The 25903-nt window shown below is 56.2% G+C and overlaps 1 protein-coding gene across 10 annotated transcripts in view; it reads left to right on the plus strand.

Moving 5' to 3' along the window:
- BCOR (BCL6 corepressor) overlaps positions 1-25903 on the plus strand; it is a 115253-nt gene that overhangs the window by 75723 nt on the left and 13627 nt on the right. For 8 of the 10 annotated variants that reach the window (XM_081793228.1, XM_081793230.1, XM_081793229.1 and 5 more), the window contains 5 exons: positions 14992-15117; positions 16483-16561; positions 17571-20420; positions 21092-21145; positions 21622-21808. In XM_081793228.1, the coding sequence (XP_081649354.1) occupies positions 15032-15117; positions 16483-16561; positions 17571-20420; positions 21092-21145; positions 21622-21808 (3256 nt within the window). In that variant the 5' untranslated portion in view covers positions 14992-15031. The remainder of the gene's footprint in view (positions 1-14991; positions 15118-16482; positions 16562-17570; positions 20421-21091; positions 21146-21621; positions 21809-25903) is intronic. The other 2 variants (XM_081793232.1, XM_081793234.1) reach the window with 1 other exon arrangement.

A 25903-nucleotide genomic window follows, 5' to 3' on the forward strand; every position in this document is an offset into this window, starting at 1 on the left:
GCCTCCTTCCCCACCCTCTTCCTTGTAGGGTTTGTGGTCCAGGGGATCCTCTAGTTCTATTTAAACTGCAAGCCCATATTGGTGTAGCCTGGGAATGGGCCACATTACTGGCAAAGCAAGAATTGTACGTAGTGGGGAGGTGTAGGAGCTAGACAGGAATGCTCAGATTAAGATGTGCGCCTGGATGACAAGTGCTGAGACAAATCAAGACACTTGGGCTCCGATGCCCACATGGAACAAGAGATACAGAAGAGATAAAGAACTGGCCGCGAGGAATGTAAACATGGGTATGCAAATACAGACACCTATAGTGATATCCTAAGAGAAAATCCCAGACTCTTTTGAGCTGGAAACTGGGGCAGAATTTCTGTCAGTGCGTTCCAGAGACAAAAGCCCATTTAAAGGTGTGAAGAGGGTCACTTGGAAACACAAAAAGCATTCATATGCATACATCCGTGCTTAGATACACAGGCTGAATGACAAAAACTCCTCACTGCCTGACTGTGGACTTTCCTGCCGGGCAGGAGCTCCGTGGGCACACAAGTGTGGGCCGCACCACCGCCTTCCCGCACTCATTCACAGGGAAATCGCGAGTCGTTGGCTGGAAGGAAACTGAGGGCAAAGTGGCCTAGCTTAAGGGTGGATGGCCCTCACTTACTACTATCACTTTTGGTTATAGTTTCTTCGCTTCTGGAGCAGGGGAGAGGGCGTGTGTTGAGCAGGTAGGAGGATTTCTAAGAGGTTTTGTGTTCTTGACCTTGAGTGGATGGAAGGTGGAGGAAAAAAGAGGAGTAGCTTTCAGCTCTGGGTCAGGAGGAATGGGTGGTGGCACTGCTCTGAAGTCCTGTCTGCTAATGTGGCTCTCAGCCTGGTGGACTGATAAAGATAGAGCCGAAAGAAGTGTGAAGTTCGGCCTCCGGGAGGAATAAAGGGGAGGTAGGCTTTCATATTGGCATGCTTTAGGTTTTTTTTTTTTTTTCCCCTCTCCTGGAGGAGACCTTGCGGGGACGGCCTGTGTAAGGGTGGATTAGCAGGCGCCTGTGTGACCCCAGACGCGCACGTAAACTAGGCTAGGGTTTGGTTTGCCCGCGGCGTCGATTTGCCGCGGTCCCTCTTTGTCTGAGCCCAGCCGGGAATTCCAGCTTTTATTGGGAAGACCGCACTCGGGTGGAGCCCGCGCCGGGTCGGGCGGGGCAGGGCTGGGCCGCGGGCTGGGCGGGAGGCTTGCAGGCCGCAGTGCCTCCCGAACTCCAGGACGGCCTTCTGGAGCGCCCGGCAGCCCTGACAATGCCACCTAGGCGGTTTCCTCGAGGGCGCGGGGCGCGGCGAGGCGGGGTGGGGGACCTCGAGGGTCCACTTCGGCCGCCGAGCCCCACCCCTTCCCCACTGGCCCCACCCCTCCCCCGCCCGCCCGGGGCCGAAAAGAACTCTGAAGGCCCTTTGTTAGGCCCCAGGGTCACACCCGTGCCCTGGGGGCCGCAGAGGGGCGGGAGAGTGGTGCTCTCGGCGAGAAAGGACCTTATCCTTGCTTGGAGGCCTCGGCCGCCCGCTCACACGGTTCGGGGAGGGGAGGCCGAGGCCGGCCACGGCCCGCCCCAGCTGCTTTGCCAGTGTGTACGGCCCGCGGGATTCCGTCTGTTTGCAAAAGCTGGTTGCGCTGCTGGGGCCTAGGTGGCGGCGGCGCCGTTGAGAGGCTGCCGGGGCAGGAGTAGATGGCCTCCTCGGGCAACCCCGATGGTAGCCAAGCCGCTTTCGTCTGGAGCACTTGGCCCGGGACTTCCCCCGACCACCAGCCCGGCCCGACGGCTTTTGCTGGTTGTCTACAACGTGTTCCTCCGGAAGGGGTATCTGACTTTGTGTTGGATGGGAATTAATGAACGATGCTTTTCCGCGATATTTCTGTAGAAGGCCCCCTTTCCCAGCACAAGCTCGTCTGTGCCGGTCTCCAGCCGAGGGTCTCGGAAATGGGGGTCCCTCACTTGGTTATTTTTTTAGAGCCATGTGTCCCCAAGCCAACCATTGCCCCTCCGCACCCACGGGCTCGGCTCCCTGTGATTAGACTAGCGGGGAAGTCCGCTAGAAGATCCTGACAGCATAAAATATAATTTGTGATCTAAAAGACAGTTTCCAGTATAATCTCATTATGCACCACAGACTCCCGGTGTTATTTTGTGGAAGGCGGACAATGATCAATTTACATTGACCCGGGGCTGGGCGAGCTTTTAGATGGTAATTGCCATATTGATTTGCATGCAAAAAGGAGACCTGCTAAAATTAAAGACCGGAAGCTAAATTAAACTAAATTTATTGTCTAGGTGCAAACCAGAGAAACTACTGGGGGGAGGGGGTGAGTCAGGTTGGGGTGCTGGGAGGGAGCAGGTGAAAGTCGCAAAGAGCTCCCAGAGGTCACAGATTTGGGAGCGATCTTTGCCCTTACGATTTCATAATGTGAGGAGGGGGACTTGTTTAGGGTGTGGGGACCCAGCGGGGAAAAGTTATAAACAGGCACCATTGCATTGAAGGCACTGGGGTCTTTTAATGCCAACAGTAAATGGCAAGGGGAGGAGAGGTTTATAGGGTTATGGGGGGGGGGGTCTTCCTGCACCATTTCCGGCAAGCCCCCATTTCTATTGTTCTACCCTAGCGCTGGCTGTCGTGCCAGGGACACCCAAAACTCTTGCAACTGGAGAGTTTAAAAAAAAAAAAAAAACAACAAACCCACAGGCCTGCCCGCCCCACTCCCTCCCCTCCCCTCCCCTCCCCCCTGCAGAAGTTCTTTCCGAGAGCGCGCGGGTGTGGGGCGCACTGCACGCGCAGCGGCCAGGCCCGGACCGTTGGAGGCTGCGGGAGTTCCTCCCCGGTCGCAGCGGTCGCAGTAGTCCCAGGCTCGGACCGGATGCCGACCGGATGCCGATCGCTTCGGGAAGCCGCCCGCTCCAGGTGGCTCTAGGTGTGGGGGGAGGGCGTCGGCCCGGGCCACTGCCTCGTGGTGCCGGGGTGGGGGTCGCCTTCCCGGGGGTTGGACGGACCTGCACCGAGTTAGGGGGCCGGGACAGGGCGGAGGCTGGAAACCCTGTCTTAATCGCCAACGCCGAAAAGTTTAAAAAAGAGAGAGAGAGAGAAAGAGAGAAAGCCACTGGCAGGGAGCCAGGGGCCGCCGGGCGGCGGGGGCGTGTTCGGCTGGCTAGCGGGGTGAGGACCCGGCGCCGCCATTGCCTCGATCCCTCCCGCTGCCGAGGCCCTTGCCCGCCCAGTCGCCCCTGGAGCCATTTCGCACATCCGGAGCCTCGGCCTCTTGGAGGAGAAACCGGTCCGGGGTCGGGAAGCCCGCAGGGGCAGCCGGCTGTCCGGTGCCCCTGTCCTTCCCGGTCGCCCCGAAGCGGAGCAGGAGATGGCCCTGGGCCTTAGAGGCTGTGGAGCCTGTGTCGTCGGGTGTGGGGAGTTCCCGGAGCATCTGAAAGCCTGGAGCAGATCTGGAAATTGGGGGAGGGGTGGGGTGGGGATGTTAGGCTCCCACCCCTGCTTCTGGGATGAGAAGTTGGGAAAATGAAAGGTCAACCAGTCCCCAGCTTGTCCGCGGGCTTGGGCTTTTTGTGGGGACCCGCCCCCGCCCCCCCCCCCCCCCGGGGGCGGGGAGGGGGGGAGTCCAGTAGGGCTCCGCCTCTTGCAAGCCACTTCCCTTTTAATTTCCTCCCCCATCCCACTTTGGTCCCTGAGGTTTTACCTTAAAACCCTGGGAAAGGTAGGTGTAGGCACTGTTTCCAAAGGGCTCTTGCTCTATCTAGATAATGTGATTTATTGCTTTATGTGGCAACTATGGTGGCGGGCCCAGTTCTAGTACCAGGAGTCAGCGCTTTTTTTTGCAGAGATCTGGGAGGAGCGACCCCCCCTACCCCCTGCCTATTCTGGGCTCCTCCAGTGTAGCCAGGTGTGGGGGGAGTCGGGAAATTGGGAAAGACTTCAACTGGGCCAAGAGATTCCTGGGTGTAGGAGAAACTGGGTTCCAGTCTCCTTGTGGCCTGAGTCGCAAAGGTGTTAAACGCTTTCCCCCTGTACTCGAGTACAAGGGCCAAGGAAGCTTTCCGAAGTTCTTGGGGATTTCAAATGGTACAATTAAACCAATAATTGGCTCCTCTCCGCAACTCCAGGACTGAGTTTGACCGTGGCCCATTTTTACTAGCTGTGTGACCTTGGGGGCAAGTTATTTATGGCCTCTGAGCCTCAGTAAGTTTCTTCATTTGTAAGACTGGGAATAATTATCCACCTTTAGGATCAAAGAAGACTGCCTGGCACATAGTAGGCCCCGAGGATTAGGGATTGCTTTGAATGACTGGTCTTGTTCCTATAGGCTGCTACTCTTTTCCCTGCTGCCCCTGCACGCCCCAGAGACCTGCTCAAGCCAGTGTCCAGGGACCAAGGATGCAGGTTTAAATTCCCCTCCCAAGGATATTCCTCTGGCCTGCCCCCGTGGGTTCCTCTTTTGCTGCCGTTCTTTGCCCCTAAGTGGGATCATTATATGGTTAGGAATTGATTACGGAACCCGGTATCTAGGTGCTCTTTGGCAAGCCTTCCCGTCCTTCTCTTTCACAGGAGAGAGAACAGCCAGCCAGTGGCTGGAGGGGAGAGACCTGGTTGGAAGAGGTGAGGGGGTGGCCTGCTGCAGAGGCCAGAGGTGCTGTGGTTTGTTTGATAGGGATTAAGTCCGGATGTTACGAGGTCTCAGTGTGGTTTTCAATAAAGTCTGCCAGGGATTGCTTCTTTTTTTCTTTTTTTTTATATCGATATGTATTTTAAAAAATTACCAGCATGAGAAGAAAACCAGACCTGTATGGATCCAGGCCGGTAGTAAGCTACTGTGATCAGGTTTCCTACTCGACTCCCAGAGGGGAAGTCAGCGTTTGATTGAAGCTACACTTGGTTCTTGACTCTCAGGGGATGCTTGCTCTGAAACAGGAGCCCTCCCTTTCTCTCCTCCTCCCCCCCCTCCTCCCTCTTTTTCCCTTCTTCCCCTAAAAGCCTTTGTGCTGAAAGAGCTTCAGTAGGCACGAATCCCTGGTCCCTCTCTAAAGAATGCCTTCCAGCCTTTGCTGACATTGTTTTGTGAACAGTGGGTTTTACCAGGCCAGCAGTTTCCCCCCGCATCTCAGCTCACTATTTTAGAGGTAGAGTGTGGCCAGGGTGCGCGTCACAGCCATGATTTCCACACTGGGTAGCCAGGGCCATGCCTGTAATCTGAAGACACCTTAACCTTTGCCCTGGATGCCCCCCAGAAGGGGTGAAGGTGGGGAGAGCAGGGACAGGGGGTTGCTGTTGAGAGTGTTTGTTTTCTCCCGCAGCAGGGGCAGAGGGGCGAGTCAGAGTGTAGGGACGGTCCAGCTTTGGGTCTGATTTAAAACTTGGTCTAATTGGAGAAGCTCTTAGGCACTTAACAGTTCTGTACAAATGCAAACTTGAAATAGCTCTAGGCCTACGTCATTTAGGACAGAATAAATGAAGTACAGAAATGTCCAAACTATGTAAATCCTGGAGTTGTCTGCCCTCCCATAAACACATGACAAGTGCCAAGGCATTTCCAGTCAAAACACCCGTGGAACCAGCAGCCTCCATCCTTTGTATTTATTATTTTATTAACAGCATTTTACACAGCATTTAACAAGCACGGCCTGCCTGCTTTGCACCAAGGCTGAGAGCAGACCAAAGGGTGGAAAGCGGATGGATGGGGGGGGGGGGGGGGAGGAGTGGTCTCTAAGAGAGACGTCCAGCTGGAGAAATCTCTTCAGATGGGTAAGGGAAAGTGGCTTTGGGGGGTTGTTTCCACTGGCCTGAAATTCAGAGAAGACAACGAAAGTAATGCTGTGCAGGGGAAACCCCCCCCTCCCCTCCTCAGGAGGAAAGTTGCGCAGATGTGGCTATGTCTGGTCTCTGCTTGGATTCCAGAAGGTGAAACAGTATCATTTCATGATACTCTGCCCATCAGTTACTGGTGATTTTCAAAGAATAAGTATTTGTCTGGTATCGTTAGTCTATATCCTGGTGGAAAGTTTATAACGAAAAGTAATGCCTTTCTTAAGTCATAAAATGAGCCTTGTATGATTATTTAATTAAAATCTATTTAAGGACCGATTAGGCGTGTAATTTGCGCTAATAATGACGATTATGGAAATGTTCGACTTAACCAAAAATCATAAAGGAGACATTTTGATCAGTGGGGCGGCCAGTAAGTATTCAGGGAGTTGGACAATTTTCGAAGCACGGGAGGCAGTGGGGCCGCGCGGGCCGCGGGAAGTGCAGAGGCCCGGAGAGCTCGCAGGCCTCCCTGCCCCGACCCCAAGCCCGGCCCGGGGCAGGCCAGCCCACGCTTTGCTGAGCACAGAAACCGACCCTGGGAGCCTGAACAACCTTTATTCCCAGCTGAGGAAGTGGGGGAGGGGCGCCTCCCCAAGCCACCGGGAGGGAGGAGAAAACTCTGGGAGAGGGCTGATAAACCACACAGAAATCCCTGCGAAATGGCTGTGCTCTTTTGCTTTCACAATCAGCGGCGACAAACGCACGCTGCCTTGGCCAGCCTTGGCTGGAGCCTGGCGGGGTGGGGGAAGAGGGGGGTCCCCTTGTTCCGGAGAAACCTGCCAGCTGCTGGGCTTGGTGCGAAGGCAGCGGAGGCAGACACAATGCTGCTGTTGTTGGTTTGATCTCTAACTGTGGATTGTTAGTCTGGCTTTAACTATGTGGTAAGGGGGGAATGTGAAGGCTGTTTACAGCGAGTGCAAATAATGTGACAGCTGTTGGTGCACGAGCAGCGCTGCGCCTCCTCGGCACTTACACAAAGCGTGCACTATGCAGGCCCGCGGAGAGCCGCAGAGGTGGCTGCCGCTCTCCGGCCGGAGCGTCCTCGGGTGCGAGCAAGACTCAGCAGCACCGTGCGCTGCCCCCCCTCCCCCCCACGGGTCCCCGACACACACCTTTGGGGCTCCCGGAATTGGGATGGAGGTGCGGGATGTGTGTGTGTTGTGATTTAGGGGAGCTTGTCACGCAGAGAAGGCCCACAGGGTCCTGAGTGTCACCCAGTCGGGAGGGGTTTGGCCAGGATCTGTGGACCTGGGTCCTCCTCAGGTGCTTTTGCAGGCAGGGTTTTCAAGATTTGGGAAAGGAACTTTGAAACCTTAAGCAAGCTTGTTGGAAACAATGTATTCACAACTGAAGGCTTTCTGGAAGTTGCAGAGGCTCTGATGGTCCTTGTTCCTGCTCTGAAATGGCTCCGGTACTCAGACAAGTTGGAGAGACAGGCATGTAGGTTCAGGACCCAAAAGGGGGGGGGTGTATTGGGGGGCAGGGGTACGGTTTGGCTTTTGATCGCCCACACCCCTTAGCCTTCCCATTTTCTTTTTGTTTTTTAATTTTTTTAATGTTTATTTTTGAGAGAGAGAGAAACAGAGTGCGGGTGGGATAGGGGGAGAGAGAGAGAGGGAGACCCAGAATCTGAAACAGGCTCCAGGCTCCAAGCCGTCAGCACAGAGCTGGGCGCGGGGCTCGAACCCACGGACCCGTGAGATCATGACCTCAGCCGAAGTCGGTCCCTTAACCTACTGAGCTACCCAGACATCCTAGCCTTCCCATTTTCAAGAGCACGTTCGCCTTCAGCTGCAGGACGCAACCGTGCAGGTCCTGAGGTGTGCCCACAGCGCCGCCCACTCTGTGACTTAATCAACTAGATGTCTACCAGCCACAGGCCTTCTCTGAGTTCCTGGTCGCTGGCCAGACACTGCGGGGAGGCGGGGAGGCGCCGGGGTGGACGGGAGAGCAGTTGGTGGCGGCAGTCATCGCCTTGGCCACTCCTGGAGATGCATGGCTGGCCCAAGCAGGCGGGTTCAGGATGGCCAGAAAGGTGGGCCTGCCTCTGGGCAGTCCTGGGGCAAACTGGGTGTCAGAATTGCTCCCCTCCCCATCCCAAGGTTGGAGCCTTCACAGCCCTGGCCTCTAGGGTTTGGAGGATCATCCAGAGCTGATTTAATTCCATATCTTGTCCTTCTCTGTGACTTTGGTCCCTGAGAGTACAGCCTCCAGGATATCTGCAAATTGAGTTCATTGCCCCCAGCCCCCCAGGACTACCCTCTCCGAGTTTCAACGTGGACTTCTCTATCCAGTTGGGTTCCCCAGTGGGGAGCTGGGAGATGCTTCTGGAGTGATACATGAACTTCGGTGCCAGTTCTATAAATTGGTCTCTTTTTATGACGTGTGCCATTTTCTGTAGGAATGTTGCTTGCAAAACGAGTTTCGCCTTGGAGGAAAGGCGGAAAGATAAACAAGCCTGTAACGCCAAAACACTGGCAGTCTTTCCCTCCTTCCAGCTCTCTTAAAGCAGCCGGGCTGTATTTCCAGGATTAGACTCGTGCTTGTGAAGAGGGACTCTGGTTGGCTTTTTTTTTTTTTTTCCCCAAGCAAATGCAAATTAGAGAAAAATAATTTTCTTTCAACGATATGCAATGTATTAGTCACTTGTTATCGTGCTCGGAGGCAGGCCTCATTTGCGCGTCTGCCAGCTCGCTCACATCTGCTCGGTGCTGTTCGGGGCATTTTAACCTTGGCGGTGTCGTGTCTAGTCCCACGGATCAAGGAGGAGTAATTAAGCTCTGAACAGCTACAAAAATTCATGGGCCCCCATCTCCACCGTAGTTGTTCCACAGCTTTGTTTGGGGTGTTCCGAGTTCCAGGATCGAGTAGCAGGCATGGGGTTTCTTTTGTTCCTTGTAAAGAAAGTGGGCACCCCTCTCCTCCTCTGACCCTCGTCCCCGGCCCTCCCAGAACTCCCAGGCAGCGCACAATCAGCAAGGAACCCGGGTGCAGATCACAGGACCCTATGTATTATGCATCTTTTATGCGTAAAAAGTTCCTTTGTGCTTCCTGTGTACTCGTGATAGCTGTTGTTAATAGCCTTATGGTATAGCTTTTTCCTTGGGGTGGGGTGGGGAGCATTAAGTGTGTTTCATTCCTACAAAACCCTGGTAGGGATTGCAGTGCAGTGACACCCCCTCTGGAGTTGTGACATGGCTCGTTTATTCTGGATTTGCCCCCAGGTTGTGCACACTCCCAAGGGGGTGTGGGGTTGGGGGGAGGGGGAAGTAAGGGTGATTAATCGCATCCAACCTAGCTTTCCTGTCCCGGGCGCAGTCCTGTCCAGGGACACCAGCTTCCAAATGGGCCCTCTCTTGCCCACGTGGTGGTGTGTGGCATCACCCTGAAAGAAAGTGAAAGGGACGAGGGGGCAGCGGTGTCAGGGGAGAAGGGGAGTGTCCCACGTTGGTCCAACTGCAGAGCCCGCCCCCCCCCCGCCCCGCCCCACGGCTGTGCCAGGTGGGGGTGGGGGGGTGCATGGTGGGGGACCCACCCCCGGTTTGGCAGCGCCTCTCCCCGTGGATCCTTTGCAGGGGCCTCCCCCTACCCGAACCCCTTCCCACTTCACAGTTGGCCACATTTGGCTTGCAGGGGGTCGGGGGGGGGCGGGGGGAGCATGTCCACGGAGGATAACACGCCAGTCTGCTCCGGAAGGAGCCCAGGACGACGGCCAGGAGAGGGTGTGCGGTGCGCGTTCCCCGGCCGGGCTCGGAGCATCTCCTGGGTTCTGCGTGCGCCCACCCAAAGTTCTTTTTTGTCAGAGGTTCAGCGGCGGGGGCCTCGGGAGGGGGAAACCCCAGAGGAGCGCGCGGGGCCGCGGGGCCCGAGGGGTTAACCGGGGTCGGGGGGACTGGGGATTGCGGAGGTCGGGCCGCCTCCCGGAGAGAGCCGGAGTTCCTGGAAGGCGGGGCGGGGGCGCGTCGCGAGGGTGTGGGTGTGTGTGCCGTGGCGCGGCCCCGCGCGGGGACCTCGGCGGAGGAGCGGCGAGGAGGGGCGGGCGAGCCCGGAGCAGCACGGGTGTGTGTGGTGGGAGAGAAAATCCCTTTGTTGCCGACCGATCGCGCTCGGGGCTGAGGCAGGGGAGGGGGCGCCCTTCCCCCGCTCGCCCTAGCCGCCGCCGCCGAGGGCCAAGTTCACCCCCCGACAGACCCGAGTGGCTCTCTGCTCTGACCCAGGCGCCCCGGGAGGAGGCAGGGAAGGTTCTGGTTGCTCGAAAGGTCAGGGCCGCGCGAGTTTCCCATCCTCGTCGCTCCCTCACCCCTCCTGCTCCGCAGCTCAGTCTGTTACTAATGCAAAACTTGGGGCGTGGGTGGGGACGCCCCCGGAGGCAATGGCCGTGGCTTGAAGTGTGCCAAGAGACGGCGCCTGGGCAAGCTGGATCGCTCCTCCCCACCCCCCACCCCTCCAACACCCTCGGAGGGCGGGAGGACAGAGCCAGCCACCAACCTCAGCCACATCTCTGGAAGCCCTGTCCCGACGCGGGGCGGGGGGTGGAGGGGGGGGGAAGGGGGCTGTCTTGGGGTCCCCCTCTCCCCGCTGCTACCCGTCCCGGGAATGGGGCCCAGGAGGACCCGCCCCCAACAGTGCACATCCGGGAGAGCTTTTCCCTCACATCTTCTACCCCCACACAGCCCCCCTCCCCCCATCCTAAAATAGGAACTTCTTCACCCCTCCCTTCCTTGACACCGGGAGAGAAGTGCCGCTGGGCGTGACTCAGTCTGCTCTTGGAGCGGCCCCAGGAAGGGCTCCCGCGGGGTTCGCTTTGGGCTTTGATGAAATCCACACAACTCTGCTGAAGGTCACCCCTCCCTGGCCTGGCCCCCTCTGTGTCCTTGCCTCAGCCTTCCCACTGCCACAGAGAAACTCCACAGCCATTCTGGGCTTGTTCCACAGTGTGCCTCGTGGAGTCAGATGCTGTTTAATGGGGTTAAACGCCGCCTATACTCGCTATTGCCAGGCAAGACTCAAGTCCACAGTGCAGTTTAATCCTCTGGAAAACACGGTGCCAGATATTTACAGATGAGGGGACCAAGGTTGAAGAGGTTCGGCCACCTGCCCAGGGACACCCTGTGGATGAGGGTGGGAGCTGGGAGGCTGTGGTCACCGCGTTCTTGCATGTTTTGCCCAGAGAACCAGCTATGATGTGAGGGAGGCCCTTTGCCCCCAACAGGTCTCCAGCCCACGCTGCACACCGGCTGGTCTCCCTGCTGCCAGCTCAGCCTCCTGAGCCAGAAGCCCCCACAAACCTGCCCAGGCCTTCTTGGCCACTGGCCGGAAAACTGCCTGGTGGAGGAGAGGGGTGCCAGGTGAGAGAGACCCTAGGAAGGGGCACCATTCATGCTTGCGTGCCACGTGAGAGTTGGGGTGGTTTGCTGGCGATGCTTTCCATTTTGTCGGTGAACTTGACACGTGTGACGTGCAGACTTGAACCGATCAGCGCTTCAAGGGTGGAGGCAGTAAAAGTGGCCTGGTGCCAGGAGGAGCCCGGTGGAGAAAAAAGAGGGGTGCCAGGAGCGATCTGGTGCTGCCTTCCCTCCCCTGGCTCCTCCCAGCCTCTCAGGGTCACCGTTCCTTCTCTTTTCAACCTGCTGTTTGCTGTCTGCCAGGGTAAATCGCCTTTAAAGAAAGACCAGCAGCTCTCACGGCACGAATGGGTCAAATGGCGGAGGCGGTGGGTGCCTCTCGGGGGCCTGTGCGCCCCTCCTGTCTGGTCTGAGGCTTGGCAGTGTCCCTTGTCAGGGCCGCCAGCTCTTAATCTTGGTCCCTGTGACCTCTTTCTTCCAGTGGGGCCCTTTCCCCAGTGTCCAAGCCAAGCCTCGTACTCGTACCATCACCCTTGGCTTCCAGAGCATATAACCACCCTGGTCTGTCCTGGGGTGGGGGAGGGGGAGGCACAAGGTCTCTTGTGCCTCCAGTCACTTCCAGTCCAAGAGCTGGAGGCTACTTCGCAGGGTGTGTGTGTGTGTGTGTGTGTGTGCGCGCGCGCGCCCACGCGCCCACGCGTTTTGCAAGCCAGGTCTCTCCCCGGAATTGGGTGTGCCGGTGGGCACCCACTCCAATCCAATTCCTGGGTCTTTTCTTTAGAAACCAGACACTGCTCGGTCTCCCCGTCGGACCTTTTCTCTCGGCCCACCTTCCCCTTCCCTCTCCACCCCTGTCCTGCGTCCTCGGCCCCCTTCTCTCCACTCCTGGGAAAAAGGGTTAAACCCCACAGCCAAGGTGTAACTTAGCAGCTCACAGGGAAACAGGTTGGTGCCTGTAAAGTGCTCTTGTGGACTGACTTCACGCATCCTAGCGCTTCTGGCCTGCACGCAGAAGAAGGGGGATGGGGAGCACACGGGGAAATAGAGCCTCTCTCGCGGCAGCAAAGTGCCTGCTCCTGTTTGTCATCTAAAGCACATTATTTGTCCTCTCCACCGTGGCCCAAGGGTCAGCGAAGTCAGTTTTGAAGCACTTTCTCTCAGAGTTAAAAAAAAAAAAAAAAAAAAGACCCCAACTATTTCAACAGCCCCTTCTAGAAGTGGAGCATGGGATGAGCATCGCTGCATCTCCGCCTCTCAGTCTCTTTGTGTTTCTTCGCCCAACGTCCCCTTGGTTCTACATCCCCAGAGAGGTGGGGGAGGGGGAGGTCCCCAGCCTTCAGTCGCCGCAGGGTGGGCGCAACGTGGCCTCTGCCTACAATGTTCCTGCTGGGGATTTGGGCTGTCACCTTGGAGAAGGGCCTCCTGCCAGGCAGGGCCCTTGTTCCCTGGCCCTTCCCACTTGGCTCGGTGTTTGGCCAGGAACCCGAAGAGTTAAAAGTCTTTAGCTTGTTGCAATGAAATTATGGCTGGCAGTGGCGCCGCTGTTTGTTCAACAGACCTCCACTTTTAAACAGTTCACAAAAAGTTCATGGGGCAGCTAAAGATTGTGTGTGTGTGTGTGTGTGTGTGTGTGTGTGTGTAGTCAGCAGGATCCAACAATGTACCTCCCCCTGCCTTGTATCTTCAATGTTCAGCCTCATCCCTCTGCCCCCCACCCCCAGCACTCCATCTGACCCTGTGCACGCGAAGCCACTTCGTTCTGACGCCCGGTGTCATTTAAGTGTGCGGCGTTAATGTTGAAAGCCCCACAGGACGAGCCCTGGAGAGGGGCGAACAGCTCTGAAAGCACCCAATGGCCCCAGGTGTCTCTAAATCTCATTCACCTTTCCGATCAGCGCAGGCCTCCCCTTCTCAAGAAAACCCCTTTCAGGGGAAAGGGGTCACTGGCCCTGGCGCGGGGGGGGGGGGGGGGGGAGACAAAGTAGGATGATCTGAGACGGCCGGGCCACCCAGAATGTCTTCCTTTTGTTAGAAGGGGCGGCAGGGGTTAGGGAGGGGACAGTCCCTTGAATGTGCCTTGTGGTCATCCCTGCACTAGGGGCGGACGACCCCCAACATGATCTGTATGTCTGTAAGAAGGGAGACAAGCCCACAAACCCCGACAGAACCTTCTTTAGGACCCCAGTTTGTCTTTTTGGGGCACCGCAGCTAGCCCATTGGAAACGCCTCTGTCTCGAGAAAGAGACACTTCCTAGGCAAGTCCTGCGCTCGGAATCCCACCAGGCCTGCTACAACTGCAGATTTCTGCCTCCTCCTCCCCTCCTCCTCCTCCTCCTCTTCCTCCTCCTCCTCTTCCTCCTCCTCCTCCAGCCTCATTGTTGAGCTCCAACTCTGAGCCCTGGTGTCTGTGTGTGTGGCTCTTGATTAACAGACGGTGTTCCATGTATAGGGGGCCGACGGGGATACTGGTGGACAAAAGGCCTAGTTAGGACAAAGAAATGCTGAGGGCTAGCCTAGCCCTGGCTCTTGGAGTCTGGTCTCCAGGTGCCTCCCCCACCTCTACCCTCAGTTACTCTCCGAAAGAGTCCCTGGACCCGGTGCCTCCAGCCCAGCCGACCTGGCAGTCTGCTCCTTGTGCTCAAGTGTAAAAGCGAGCATTTGCATATTTTTCCCTGCTAACAAAGGAAATGTGTCGAGTTAGGGAACATTTGGGCTTTCGGAAACTGTGTGGGTGGGTGTGTGAGGGAGGAGAAAGAAAAGTTCCCCCGACGATCTGCACACCAGTGTTTCCACACTCAGATTTGGGTCCCACGTAAGGATGCCATGGCCCGGCCCGGACAAGGGGGATGACGATGTGTTTGTGAGTGGGGTTGGGGCGGGGGGGGGGGGGGGGGGGGAGATTGCCGAGGGCCATCGGTCCCAGGCATTAAAGGCTCCCCTACTTATTAACCCAGCATTTAACAGCAGGATATGGGCTGAAGCGCAGTCAAAAGAAACGGCTCAACCTCCAAAGAGCAATTAAAATCCTGCACGAGGATAAATCACGCGCCGTGATAATCCTGTTAATAAAATGCAGCTTGTCCTGACCCTTCACTCATGCAGCAAACTAGAATGTGATGTGGGTGGGGGTGGTGGGCAGAGAAGGTAAGGCAGGGCGGGGAGAGGTGCTCTCCCCTCCGCTGCCTGGGCAGCCTCCCCCTCCCCGTGGGTGGAAAATGGGTGCCTTTTGCCCGCTCCCAGCGTGCCAGTGGCTCGCAGCCCGGCAGCCTGGGCTGCTAAGACTTCTGCACTCGCTAATGATTTCTTGTCCCCAGTGAGCAGGCGTCATTGAATTACTCAACCGCCTCCCTCTGCAGCTCCCAGGCCAAACCACCCAGGCAAAACCACCCGGGTTCGGCGCTTAATCTAATCTAGGGCCGGGTGGGATGGTTCACCAGCCCACCGACTCTTTTTAACCCTCCATCCAGATACTGCACTGCCAAGTGTGTTCCCGAAGGCTGGGAAAGGAGAAGGGAGGCCAGCGGGCAGGCCGAGGCGGCCAGGGGTGGTGGTGATGTGTGCGGCACCTGGACCCCTCCCTGCCCGCCAGGGAGTTGCGTGCCGTCAGCCCCGGGACCCTCTGGGTCAGGTGTGCCCCATCCGTCCTGGACGTCCGTAGGACATCGAGTACGACGTGCCCTCCCGAGTCTGCGCTCTGCATGAATTGCTTGGAAAGGCAGCCTCTCCGGTTCCCTCTTTGGCTCTTCTTTAGTCAACCTCCTGGAATTTTTTTTTTTTTTTTTTTTTTTTTTTTTAACAGACTAGACGCTTGAAGAAAAGCTGCCATCCAAGAAGACGACATGCTTTCAGCAACCCCCCTGTATGGGAACGTTCACAGCTGGATGAACAGCGAGAGGGTCCGCATGTGTGGGATCAACGAAGACAGGTGAGTGGGCCTGTCTGGCTGGGGCCCGGGAAGAGAGGGTGGGTGCCTCCCCCTCCCCCCTCCCCCTCCCCCCTCCCCCCAAGCTCCTGAGCAGGGCCCATGCGGAAGCCCCCCTCACCTTCTCAAAGCCAGAGTGGGCGCAAAAGGGGTGGGGGGAGAAAGATCTCCCGCCTAGCCGGCGGCCCTTGATTTACAGTTTTAACAGGCAACCCGGCTCAGCGAAGCATTGCCGCCCTTTAAAAGATTAGCCCCTAAAGCGGCCTTTCAGTGCACTTTCGTCCTTAATTTATTATTTCATATTTATGAAGGAGAATTAATCCCAGTCTATATGCTGCTTTAACTCTAAATGTCAGGAGCGTGGGCCCAGGTGGATCGGCATTCGATGTGCTTTTAAAACAAATAGTTTGCTCAGTAATAAATGGGGAGATAGCCACCCCTCACTTCATTTAAGCCCAGGGTCTCTCGGTGTCCTCTGCTGGGTGTTCAGTGAGGCCCTCGGCTCCTGGTCTCAATCCCCCCCGACAGCTCTCTTACGCTTCCTAATCCGTAATTTTGGAGCGTGGGGTAGGGGCGGCCAAGCGGTAGATGATTGAAGCTGCTGTTCGGGGTATCCGCTGCTGCTTGTCAGCGATTTCATCCTGGGGAGTTGCAAGTTGGCACTGAGCGCTTTCTTTATCGATGCCGTCTGATAACAAGTCCCAGGGCAGCCGCAGCAGCCTGGCACAGGTGTGCGGCTTTCTCGGGAGCCTAGAGCAGCTGGCATTTGTATGATATTCGTGTGTGTCCCCCCCCCCCCCCCCGTCATTTTGATAAAGGCAGTCAAATATGGCTTCATTATCACCATGGAAACCGGTGTTGTAGAACAGGGTCCCTAAACTTTGTTTGGGGAAAACTTTTCGAAAGCCTGCCTTCGTGAGGAACGCAGAAGTGATGAATACGGCCAGCCGGGAGACTCCGGCCTTGTTGTGTCTTTCCACTTTGGCGTTTGGCCATTGGACTCCCTAACGTCTGCCCTCAGGTGGAACCTGGAAGGGTCGGCTCGCACAGCAGAGCTCAGAGTGGCCTACTTGGCCTCTTGGGAGAAGACGTCGCGCAGGATCTTAATTTCTGCGTCCTCCACCTTGGGGACGTGTTTGTGACTTCACGTCCCCGTTGCGCCCTGCCTTTCCTTTGTTTTCTCCCAGCCCAGTTGAATCACCATTTGGGGACAACTTTCAGTGCGGGCCGTTGGTGAGGAATGTTTTTGTGAGGGCGGTTTGAAAAATGGAGCTTACTAGAAGCCGGTCTCTCCTGGGGCCCTCTACGTACGGAAAGATGCGTTAAGCACGGAACGCTTTCACGAAGTTGGTGTGTCCTTTTAAATAGGAAAATTCCTGTAAATGATGGTGACGCTTCAAAGGCCAGACTGGAACTAAGGGAAGAGAATCCCTTGAACCACAACGTGGTAAGAGATTAATGGCTTCTGTTGACGGGCTATCTGAATATCAGTGATCTGTAATCAATCGTGCATTAATTTGCATGCCATTAAAGGGCCTTTTGGGGGGGGGCGGGGCGGGGCTGTTTCAGGGCAGGGCTGAGTAGAACGTGCCCTCCTCAGGCCCTCACCCAAGCTCTTCTCCGCTCGCCTTCTTGGCCCTTGCACTCCTTTTGCCACGCTGGCCACTTATGTCCGAGCCGTGTAGTGACTGGTGGGATGCATGCCTCCCTTTCTTCGATAAGCTGCGTGCCACATCAGTGCTCCCTGGAGCTGGATAAATTTCCAGCCTCCAAGGAGACCCTTAGGGTTTGCTTTTCCAGTAAAATATGAAACACAGAACCGTCTTCAGACAGCAGGGAGAGGAAGTCAAAAGACACAACCACAGTTTGACCCATGGCCTCTTTATTGATTTAGAAATGAGACCGCCAAAGTCCTCCTTCCCTGCTGTCCCACTGAAGATTGTTTTCTTGTTATGTTAAATCATAATGCTTCCCTGCGTCCAGCCAAAAAAAAAAACAAAAAAAAACCCCAACCCGGTAAGCACCGCCCCCGCCCCCAACCTAACAGGCCTGGGAGGCTCAGGTCTGTACCCCATGGGGGGCGGCGCTAAGAGGACTGGAGCTGGTGTCCTCTCTGTAGCAGCAGAGAATTTTTGCTGAGAAGGTGAATTTTCCAGAGTTAATAGATGACTGAATTTAATGTATGGGCCCCAAGTCTAAAGGGATCAACCTTTTACAGGCTTTCAGGATACTAGTTGAACCGAGGTGAGAAGGCGGGCGGGCGGGCGGGCGGCAAAGGCCTTTGGAGAAGTGGGCAGGGGGTCGCAGACCCCGTGGGACCTGTCTTTTTAACCCTTTCTGCTCAGACGGCAAGGCTGATGATGGCACATTGAGCTAGATGGCGGTTTCTCTTCGGGATGGGCCCTGCCGCTTTGAATGCTCGTCTCGAGTCACACCCGTGTTGTTCTTCCGTAAAGGTGGATGCCACTACTGGTCATAGGATCGATGGCCTGGCAGCACTGAGCATGGACCGCACTGGCCTGATCCGGGAAGGGCTTCGCGTCCCCGGCAACATCGTCTACTCTAGCTTGTGCGGACTGGGCTCCGAGAAAGGTCGGGAGGCTGCCGCGAGCACGCTGGGTGGTCTCGGGTTCTCTTCTGAGAGAAATCCAGAAATGCAGTTCAAACCGAACACCCCCGAGACCGTGGAGGCTTCCGCCGTCTCGGGAAAGCCCCCAAACGGCTTCAGTGCTATATATAAGACACCACCCGGAATACAAAAAAGTGCTGTGCCCACAGCCGAGACACTGGGCTTGGACAGGCCTGCCAGCGACAAACAGAGCCCTCTCAACATCAATGGTGCTAGTTACCTGCGGCTGCCCTGGGTCAATCCCTACATGGAGGGGGCCACTCCAGCCATCTACCCGTTCCTTGACTCGCCAAATAAGTATTCACTGAACATGTACAAGGCCTTGCTACCTCAGCAGTCCTACAGCTTGGCCCAGCCGCTGTATTCTCCGGTCTGCACCAACGGGGAGCGCTTTCTCTACCTGCCGCCGCCTCACTACGTCAGTCCCCACATCCCGTCGTCCCTGGCTTCGCCCATGAGGCTCTCGACGCCTTCGGCCTCCCCGGCCATCCCACCTCTGGTCCACTGCGCAGACAAAAGCCTGCCCTGGAAGATGGGCGTCAGTCCCGGGAACCCCGTCGATTCCCACGCCTACCCCCACATCCAGAACAGTAAACAGCCTAGGGTGCCCTCCGCCAAGGCGGTCACCAGTGGCCTGCCCGGGGACACAGCCCTCCTGTTGCCCCCCTCGCCCCGGCCTTCACCCCGCGTCCACCTGCCCCCCCAGCCCACTGCAGACTCCTACTCCGAATTTCACAAGCACTACGCCAGGATCTCCACGTCACCGTCCGTCACCCTGTCAAAGCCATACATGACGGTCAGCAGCGAGTTCCCCTCGGCCAGGCTCTCCAACGGCAAGTATCCTAAGACTCCGGAAGGGGCCGACAGTGCCCAGCCGGTTCCCGGGCACCCCCGGAAAACAGCAGGTCAAGACAGAAAAGACGGGGGCTCACCGCCTCTGTTGGAGAAGCAGACGGTTACCAAAGACGTCACCGATAAGCCCCTCGACTTGTCTGCTAAAGTGGTAGATGTCGATGCTTCCAAAGCTGACCACATGAAAAAGATGGCTCCCACGGTCCTCGTGCACAGCAGAGCTGGAAGCGGCTTAGTGCTGTCCGGAAGCGAGATTCCGAAAGAAACATTATCTCCTCCCGGAAGCGGCTGTGCTATCTATAGATCTGAAATCATTAGCACGGCTCCCTCGTCCTGGGTGGTGCCCGGGCCGAGCCCTAACGAAGAGAACAATGGCAAAAACGTGCCGCCGAAAAACAAGGCCTTGGACTGGGCCATACCACAGCAGCGGAGTTCATCGTGTCCCCGCATGGGCGGCACCGACGCCGTGGTCGCCAACGTCGCAGGGTCGGTATCGAGCGCGGGCCGCCCAGCCTCCGCGTCGCCAGCGCCAAATGCCACCGCAGACGGCTGCAAGACCGGCAGGAGCTCCATGGACACCACGCCGTCCGTCATTCAGCACGTGGGCCAGCCCCCGAGCACGCCAGCCAAGCACGGCGGCAGCACCGGCAGCAAGGGTGCCAAAGCCAGCAACCCGGAGCCGAGCTTCAAAGCGAACGAGAACGGCCTCCCGCCGAGCTCGATATTTCTGTCTCCAAGTGAGGCTTTCAGGTCCCCACCGATCCCCTACCCCAGGAGTTACCTCCCTTACCCAGCGCCCGAGGGCATTGCTATCAGTCCCCTCTCCTTACACGGCAAGGGACCCGTCTACCCCCACCCGGTTTTGTTGCCCAACGGCAGTCTCTTTCCTGGGCACCTGGCCCCAAAGCCCGGACTGCCCTACGGGCTGCCCACAGGCCGGCCGGAGTTTGTCACCTACCAGGACGCACTGGGGTTGGGCATGGTGCATCCCATGTTGATACCTCACACGCCCATCGAGATCACGAAAGACGAGAAGCCAGAGAGGAGGTCCCGCTCCCACGAGAGAGCCCGCTATGAGGACCCGACGCTCCGGAACCGGTTTTCCGAGATGCTGGAAGCCAGCGGCACGAAGTTACACCCGGACGTCCCCGCCGCCACCGACAAGAACCTAAAGCCGAGCCCCGGCTGGAGTCAAGGGAAGACGGTCGTCAAGAGCGACAAGCTTGTCTACGTAGACCTTCTCCGCGAAGAGCCAGAGGCCAAAACTGACGCCAACGGGTCCAAACCGGGCTTCGCGGCGGAGAGCGTGGGCCAGAGCGCCGAGCCCGCCAAGCCCCCGGCCGACCCGGCCCTGCAGCCACACCGCGACTTCATCGCCCTGAGAGAGGAGTTGGGGCGCATCAGTGATTTCCACGAAGCTTACGCGTTCAAACAGGCCCCGGGCCAGTCAGTCTTCAGCTTGAGCAAGGAGAACGTTCCAGCGGGGACCAACAAGGAGAACCTGGGGATGCCGGTGGCGACTCCCTTCCTGGAGCCGACTCTGGGGAGCGATGGCCCTGCTGTGACTTTCGGTAAAACCCAAGAGGATCCCAAACCATTTTGCGTGGGCAGTGCCCCACCGAGTGTGGACGTCACCCCCACCTATACCAAAGATGGAGCCGATGAGGCGGAATCGAACGATGGCAAAGTTCTGAAACCGAAGCCGTCTAAGCTGGCAAAGAGAATCGCCAACTCTGCCGGTTACGTGGGTGACCGATTCAAGTGTGTCACTACCGAACTGTATGCAGATTCCAGCCAGCTCAGCCGGGAGCAGCGGGCCCTGCAGGTGAGCGCCCCCCCACCCGAATCTCAGGAACTCTACCAGTTGTCAGTTCTTTTTTTTTTTTTAATGTGGAAAGAGGATTGGGGGAGCGTGGTAGGGCAGGACGCCAGGCAGATTTGGTTAATGGAGCTTATGGTAAATGTAAATGTATGAAATGTGTCCAGTAAGGGGACGTGAGCGGTAGCTCTTAGGAGGTTTCGCGTGTCTGGATACTTGAAGTTATTCTGTAGATGATATTAAGGGAACGCCACTCGGCTGCTGCTAACAGAAATGTTAATTGTTGCAAAGGATATCGAAAGACTGCATGATGTTTGCCTATCAGTTGCTTTGATTTCTCTGCCATTACTGTACGTTAACAAATAGTACCTGTAGCCGCTGAGAATGCCTTATGTGAGACTTGGTGGAGGTGTAGAACAGCCGCATGTCTGTGGGATTCGTGCGATTTCTCTCACAAAAAAAAAAAAAAAAGCTCGCTTAAAGGGATAGAGTATGTGTTTAACTTGCTAGCGAATGATAGATGTTGTATAGGCATTTCCTTAAGATATTTTACTTTTCATTAAAAGATAAATACAGCCAAATTGTTTTTGCAATGTTAAGAAAAAAATTGGTTTATGCTTATAAAAATGGATGAAGTTATCTAAATGATCCATTGAGTGCCCATTTTAATTACATAGATGGAAGGATTACAAGAGGACAGTATTTTATGTCTCCCCGCTGCTTACTGTGAGGTCAGTTCTTCAAATTTTTATTACTAGAATCTTACATAAACCTTTTGAGTTAAATTTCATTTCCAAATATACAAAGGGAAGTTTGTGGGCCATGGTCGTCTTTATTCATTGTGCATTTTGTTTTCTTTTCTGTTGTGTTTTTTTTGTTTTCTTTGCGTTGTGTTTTTGTTTTGTTTTATTTACCTTCGAAAGAGAATGTCTCTATGCAGTGGTGTATGTATGGATGTACATGCACGGCACATATATATCTATACACATATGGCTTTACGAGTAAAGAATGTGCGATTACTTACGTATAGATACTCATAAATTTTTATCTATTACATTTTAAAATATCTCCGCTGTATCATAAATTGTGGTTGGCTTTGGGCAAACTTTTCTTTGAACATACTTTCCTTTAAGGTAAGGCACACGAAATAGCTTTTATGGTAAGGTGTTGTGTTTTTTTTTTTTTTCCATCTCCGTTCTCTTTCTAGCGTGCAATGATGCGCTTCTCAGAGCTGGAGATGAAAGAGAGAGAAGGTGGCCACCCAACAGCCAAAGACTCCGAGGTGTGCAAATTCAGCCCCGCTGACTGGGAGAGGTTGAAAGGAAATCCGGACAAAAAGCCAAAGTCGGTCGCCCTGGAAGAGGCCATTGCCGACCAGAATGACAATGAGAGATGTAAGTAAACCCGGGCAGCCTACGTGTGGTGCCGCGTCGGTGGGAACAGCGGGCCACCGCTCCCAGGGCTGATGGAGGGGACAGGAAGCAATTCACTGCTAGGGCCCGACGTCCAGCGGGTTGCTCAGAGAAATGGGCCGCCCTTCCCGTCCGAGGGAGCCAAGGGCCAATTGTCCTTTTGACCGTGGTGGCATCCAGGAATGAGGCACCTACCGACGATTATTTCCTGGGACACCTCTCCTTTTCCAGAGAAACACCGGTCCTGTAGTCAATAACAGCCTGGGACGATATAAGCGGCAGAATGACAGCGGGAGATGTAAATGTGGCACGTATGTTACGTTCTGTTTTGTAGCAGGTACAGATAGGGTTTCTTTTCTCTTCCTGTTCTTTCTTTCTTTCTGGTAGCAGTGGAATGATCCTTCCAGCCAGAGGCACCCCCCCCCCAACACACACCCAGTGACAGTCTCGTATTCCCCCTCCAAAAGCAGTGGTTTTGGTAAAATGAGATGGGGCGGGGGGGGGGGGGGGACGAAGGCAACATAGAGATGAGATGACTGTTTTCTGCGGCAGGTTCGTCTGCCGTCGTTAGATGTCGACGGCACGATCCGAGGGCGTGGTGTAAATGATCGCGTTCTTCCCACCACACCGAGGTTGTGTTCTGTTTTGGAGGCAAAATGGAGAGAGAGCTAGTGTTTTTGTGAATGAGGGCTGCTGGCTGAACGTCAAGTAGACGATGGGTGCAGAACCCTCGTGACGCGGGACAGTCCGGGATGGCGGGTGCATCGTGTGAGCTCTGTGCTGTTGGACGTCACGGGCGGGGCGTTCCCGCACACACGCGGTTCATGGGCGTCTGGTGGAGTTGGGGAGGCTTTGCGGTCCAGGAGAGCTTGCTTCTCGCCGCCTGGGGCACAGCCCCCTCCTCCGTCCACCCGCCAGTCCGCCTTGGGGTCAGACAGTGGCCTGTGGCCAGGTTTCTGGATAGGCCCACCCACCAGGACCGGTTTGTTTCACGTGAGTCTCAAAGAAGGGAGTTTCGGTGGCTAATCAGTGGCGGGTCCTCTGATGTACCTGGAGTGAAGATTTCCTTACTCCCCCCCGCTCATGGCGTTGATAGGCAGACCTGGAGAGTCTGGGCCGCCCCTGAGTAAAGCAGCAGAGAACGCCTTCCCCTTTGCGCGCGCTCGCCCTGGGCATCTGGGTAACTTGCCTTTTTTTCTGACGTGCCTCAGAAGGCCAGCTCTTGGGGAAATCTCTCAGGGAGACCTTGTAGAAGTGGACAAGGCCAAGTTAATGGGTAGGTGCTTCTCTGAGGAGAGGGAACTACCCGCGCCCGACACTCCCTCTTTGCTCTGGGTGCACTCAGAGGTAGGCCGGAGGAGGGGAGTGGGAAATTAGCCAGCCCGGAGTCTTCTTGACCTTTGTCTGGTTTTTCAGTCAGATGGCCAGACCCGGCTTCACATTGCAGCGGCCTCACCCCGGCCGTCTTCCCAGGGAAGTTTATGTCCCTCTTTGTCTTTCCTGCGGAACCTAGAGACAAGCATCAGACTAGGCCAATGGGGAGCAGAGCCCAGACGCCTCCGAAAGGCCTCCCTTCTGCCCTCCCCTGAGTCCGTCCAGGCTCCGACCAGTGGGTACTGTTCCTGGAGCACCCAGGACATGGCCCAGCAAGGCGTAAATCGTCCCCGAGGGCAGGAAAGGGATAGAGGAGTGGGGGGGGGGGGGGGAAGGGGGGCTCACTTGTAAAGACTGCGGCGACCAAGGAGGTGGGTCCCCGTCCCCAATCTTCTGGGGGACCTGTGGTTTGTGTTGGTCAAGAGGAATAACTTGGAAGAGCCGTTGGTTGTCTTTGCTGCCATCTCCTCATCCAGGGGACGGCAGGTGTCTTCATGTCCCGTGTGGGCTCAGGCCCTGCTTCACAGTTGGTTCTCTCCTCGCGGGTGTCCGTGTGGCCGAAGGTGGAGCTGTGAGCACGTGAGACGTGGGGCAGGGATCTGGGGTAGGCAGGGGTGATGAAGAAGGTACGGGATGCCTCCCAGATGCCGTCCCTCTTCCAAAGCAGCCCCCCAACTCCTGCGGACCCCAGGAGCTTCTAACCTGGTGGGTGCTTCCTGTGTGGCCTCTGCCGCCCAGGCGTTTGGTATGCACTTGTTGGGAGGGGCTGGCCTGAGAAGAGTGAATTAAGTTGAAAACACCGAGGCCGGGATTTTCATTTATGCTTTATGATAGTAGGCGTGGCTGAATTAAGTTTTTATTTGAGAAGGCCAACAGAGGACCTAGGCGGGTTCTCAAGCTCGGAACTTTGCTGAGGGTTCCCATCAGTGGCATTTCGAAGCGGGGGGGGGGGGGGGGCCGGGGAGGACAAGGAGACCTTGGTCCCTTCCCTCGTGAACTGGGAGTGGCCGTCTCCCTTGCCAGCCACTTGGCTGGGGCAGACCCAGGACCTGCTCAGTGGCCGTGCCTGAGCAGGAACTGGAGGAAGCCTCAGTCAAAGGGCTTCACGAAACTTCTCTTTGGCCGAGCCGCCTGCATGTTTAAGAACTACGCTCAGTTTGAAACCGCGATTCCCCATGCTTCTTTGTGGAGGGCGTAAGTTTCCACAAGGTTAGCCTTTGCTTGAGGTGTCACAGTTATCTGCAGAGCAGGGAATTTCCATCATGGGGAACCCTCCCACCTTGTTTAGGGCTGACTGGTCATGGCTCAACGGTGGCGAGGGTGCTTTGTTGCCACGGTGACTTGTAAATGTTGCCATGGCGATGCTTCTTTGAGGTGGTGCTATGGCACAACCATGATAAATTATGGGATGTATGGTCCGTGAGTCACGTGACCACACTGCAGGGACCAAGTGTTAAACCGCGAACAACAGAGCCACATTCGCATCCGCTTGGATCAAATGACCAAGAGCACATAGCTTCCCACGTTTAGAAGGGACCGGGTGGTGGACTGGGTAGTCAGGACCCCTGTGTATCTGGCTCTCCATCTCCTTTGCTTTCAAGGGTAATCCCGGCAGCTGTGGCTAGAATAGTCTCATCGAGGAGCTCCCGGCAGATCAGGTGTGTGACATGGCACATGTCCCCCATAGCTGGTGGCCACGTGTATCTAGGGCAGTCATGGCGGGCGCTCTTTAGGATTATTAATTACTGGCCTGGGTATGGTCATGGCACATGAGGTCTTGGGCACGGTAGGGGGGCAGTTTCCCTCGGCTGAATTGGGATCTTTGCCCTGAGAGGCTCGGGAGTTGTGGGAAGGATGGATGGATCTAGTTTGGGGAAAGATCCTTTCGCCAAATGGGGACGAAAGCAGCTCAGCTACGTTGCGTGGGTGGGTGATTTCAGTGAACCACGGCTCCCCATCCTGGCGGGTGAAGGGGAAGGCTGTTGTGCGCCTGTAGGGCTGCTGTCGTTCGGCGAGGAAGGGGAGACGAGGTCTCCGGTCGGTCACGGCCTGCTGACACGGTGAAAGGCCAGGTAGGGGAGAATAGAACCGAGCTGCACTGTGGGAAGTTGGCAGCGAGGGCCAACGCGCCCGGAAATCCCTCTCCCCGAGCAAGACGCTCCTCTTTCGCCGGATAGGGCCCGTAACAGATACAGGTGATTTCGAGACCTGCAGTTAAGATGTCAAATGTAGAAGCGGAATCTGAAGCACTCGGGGGCGAAGAGAGGCTTAAACCGATCGGGGCACATCGCAGGTCGCCGGCTAAGCTTTTCTGCCTGATTGTGACCCTAGAAGGCAGCCGTCATCTCCCGATTACCCCTGCTTTCAGCCCACTTCGTTTGAACCATCTTTCCTACCTAAGGGTGGGGGAGGTGGATACACTGAATTGACTTTAAAATTGTACATGGTGGTTCTTGAGCTAGCCCTTATATCTGTACACTGATCCCCCGCACCTCCCACGGGGCTTTCGGGGAAGGCTGGTTGGACCAGGAACGTCAAATGGTGTTAACCAGGAGGGCTCACATGTTAACATCTCATGCATACAGGGCTAACACTCAAGCCTAGCCTGACAGTCTTGGCATCCCGTCCGTTAAAGTGATTTCTCCGGCCTTTCCGTTAGCTGGGCTCGTGCTGTTCATGGAGCCCACCCCCGGGAGGCAGCTC

Source organism: Panthera onca, chromosome X (assembly GCF_046562875.1).
Source record: "Panthera onca isolate mPanOnc1 chromosome X, mPanOnc1 haplotype 2, whole genome shotgun sequence".
Classification (NCBI taxonomy): Eukaryota; Metazoa; Chordata; class Mammalia; order Carnivora; family Felidae; genus Panthera; species Panthera onca.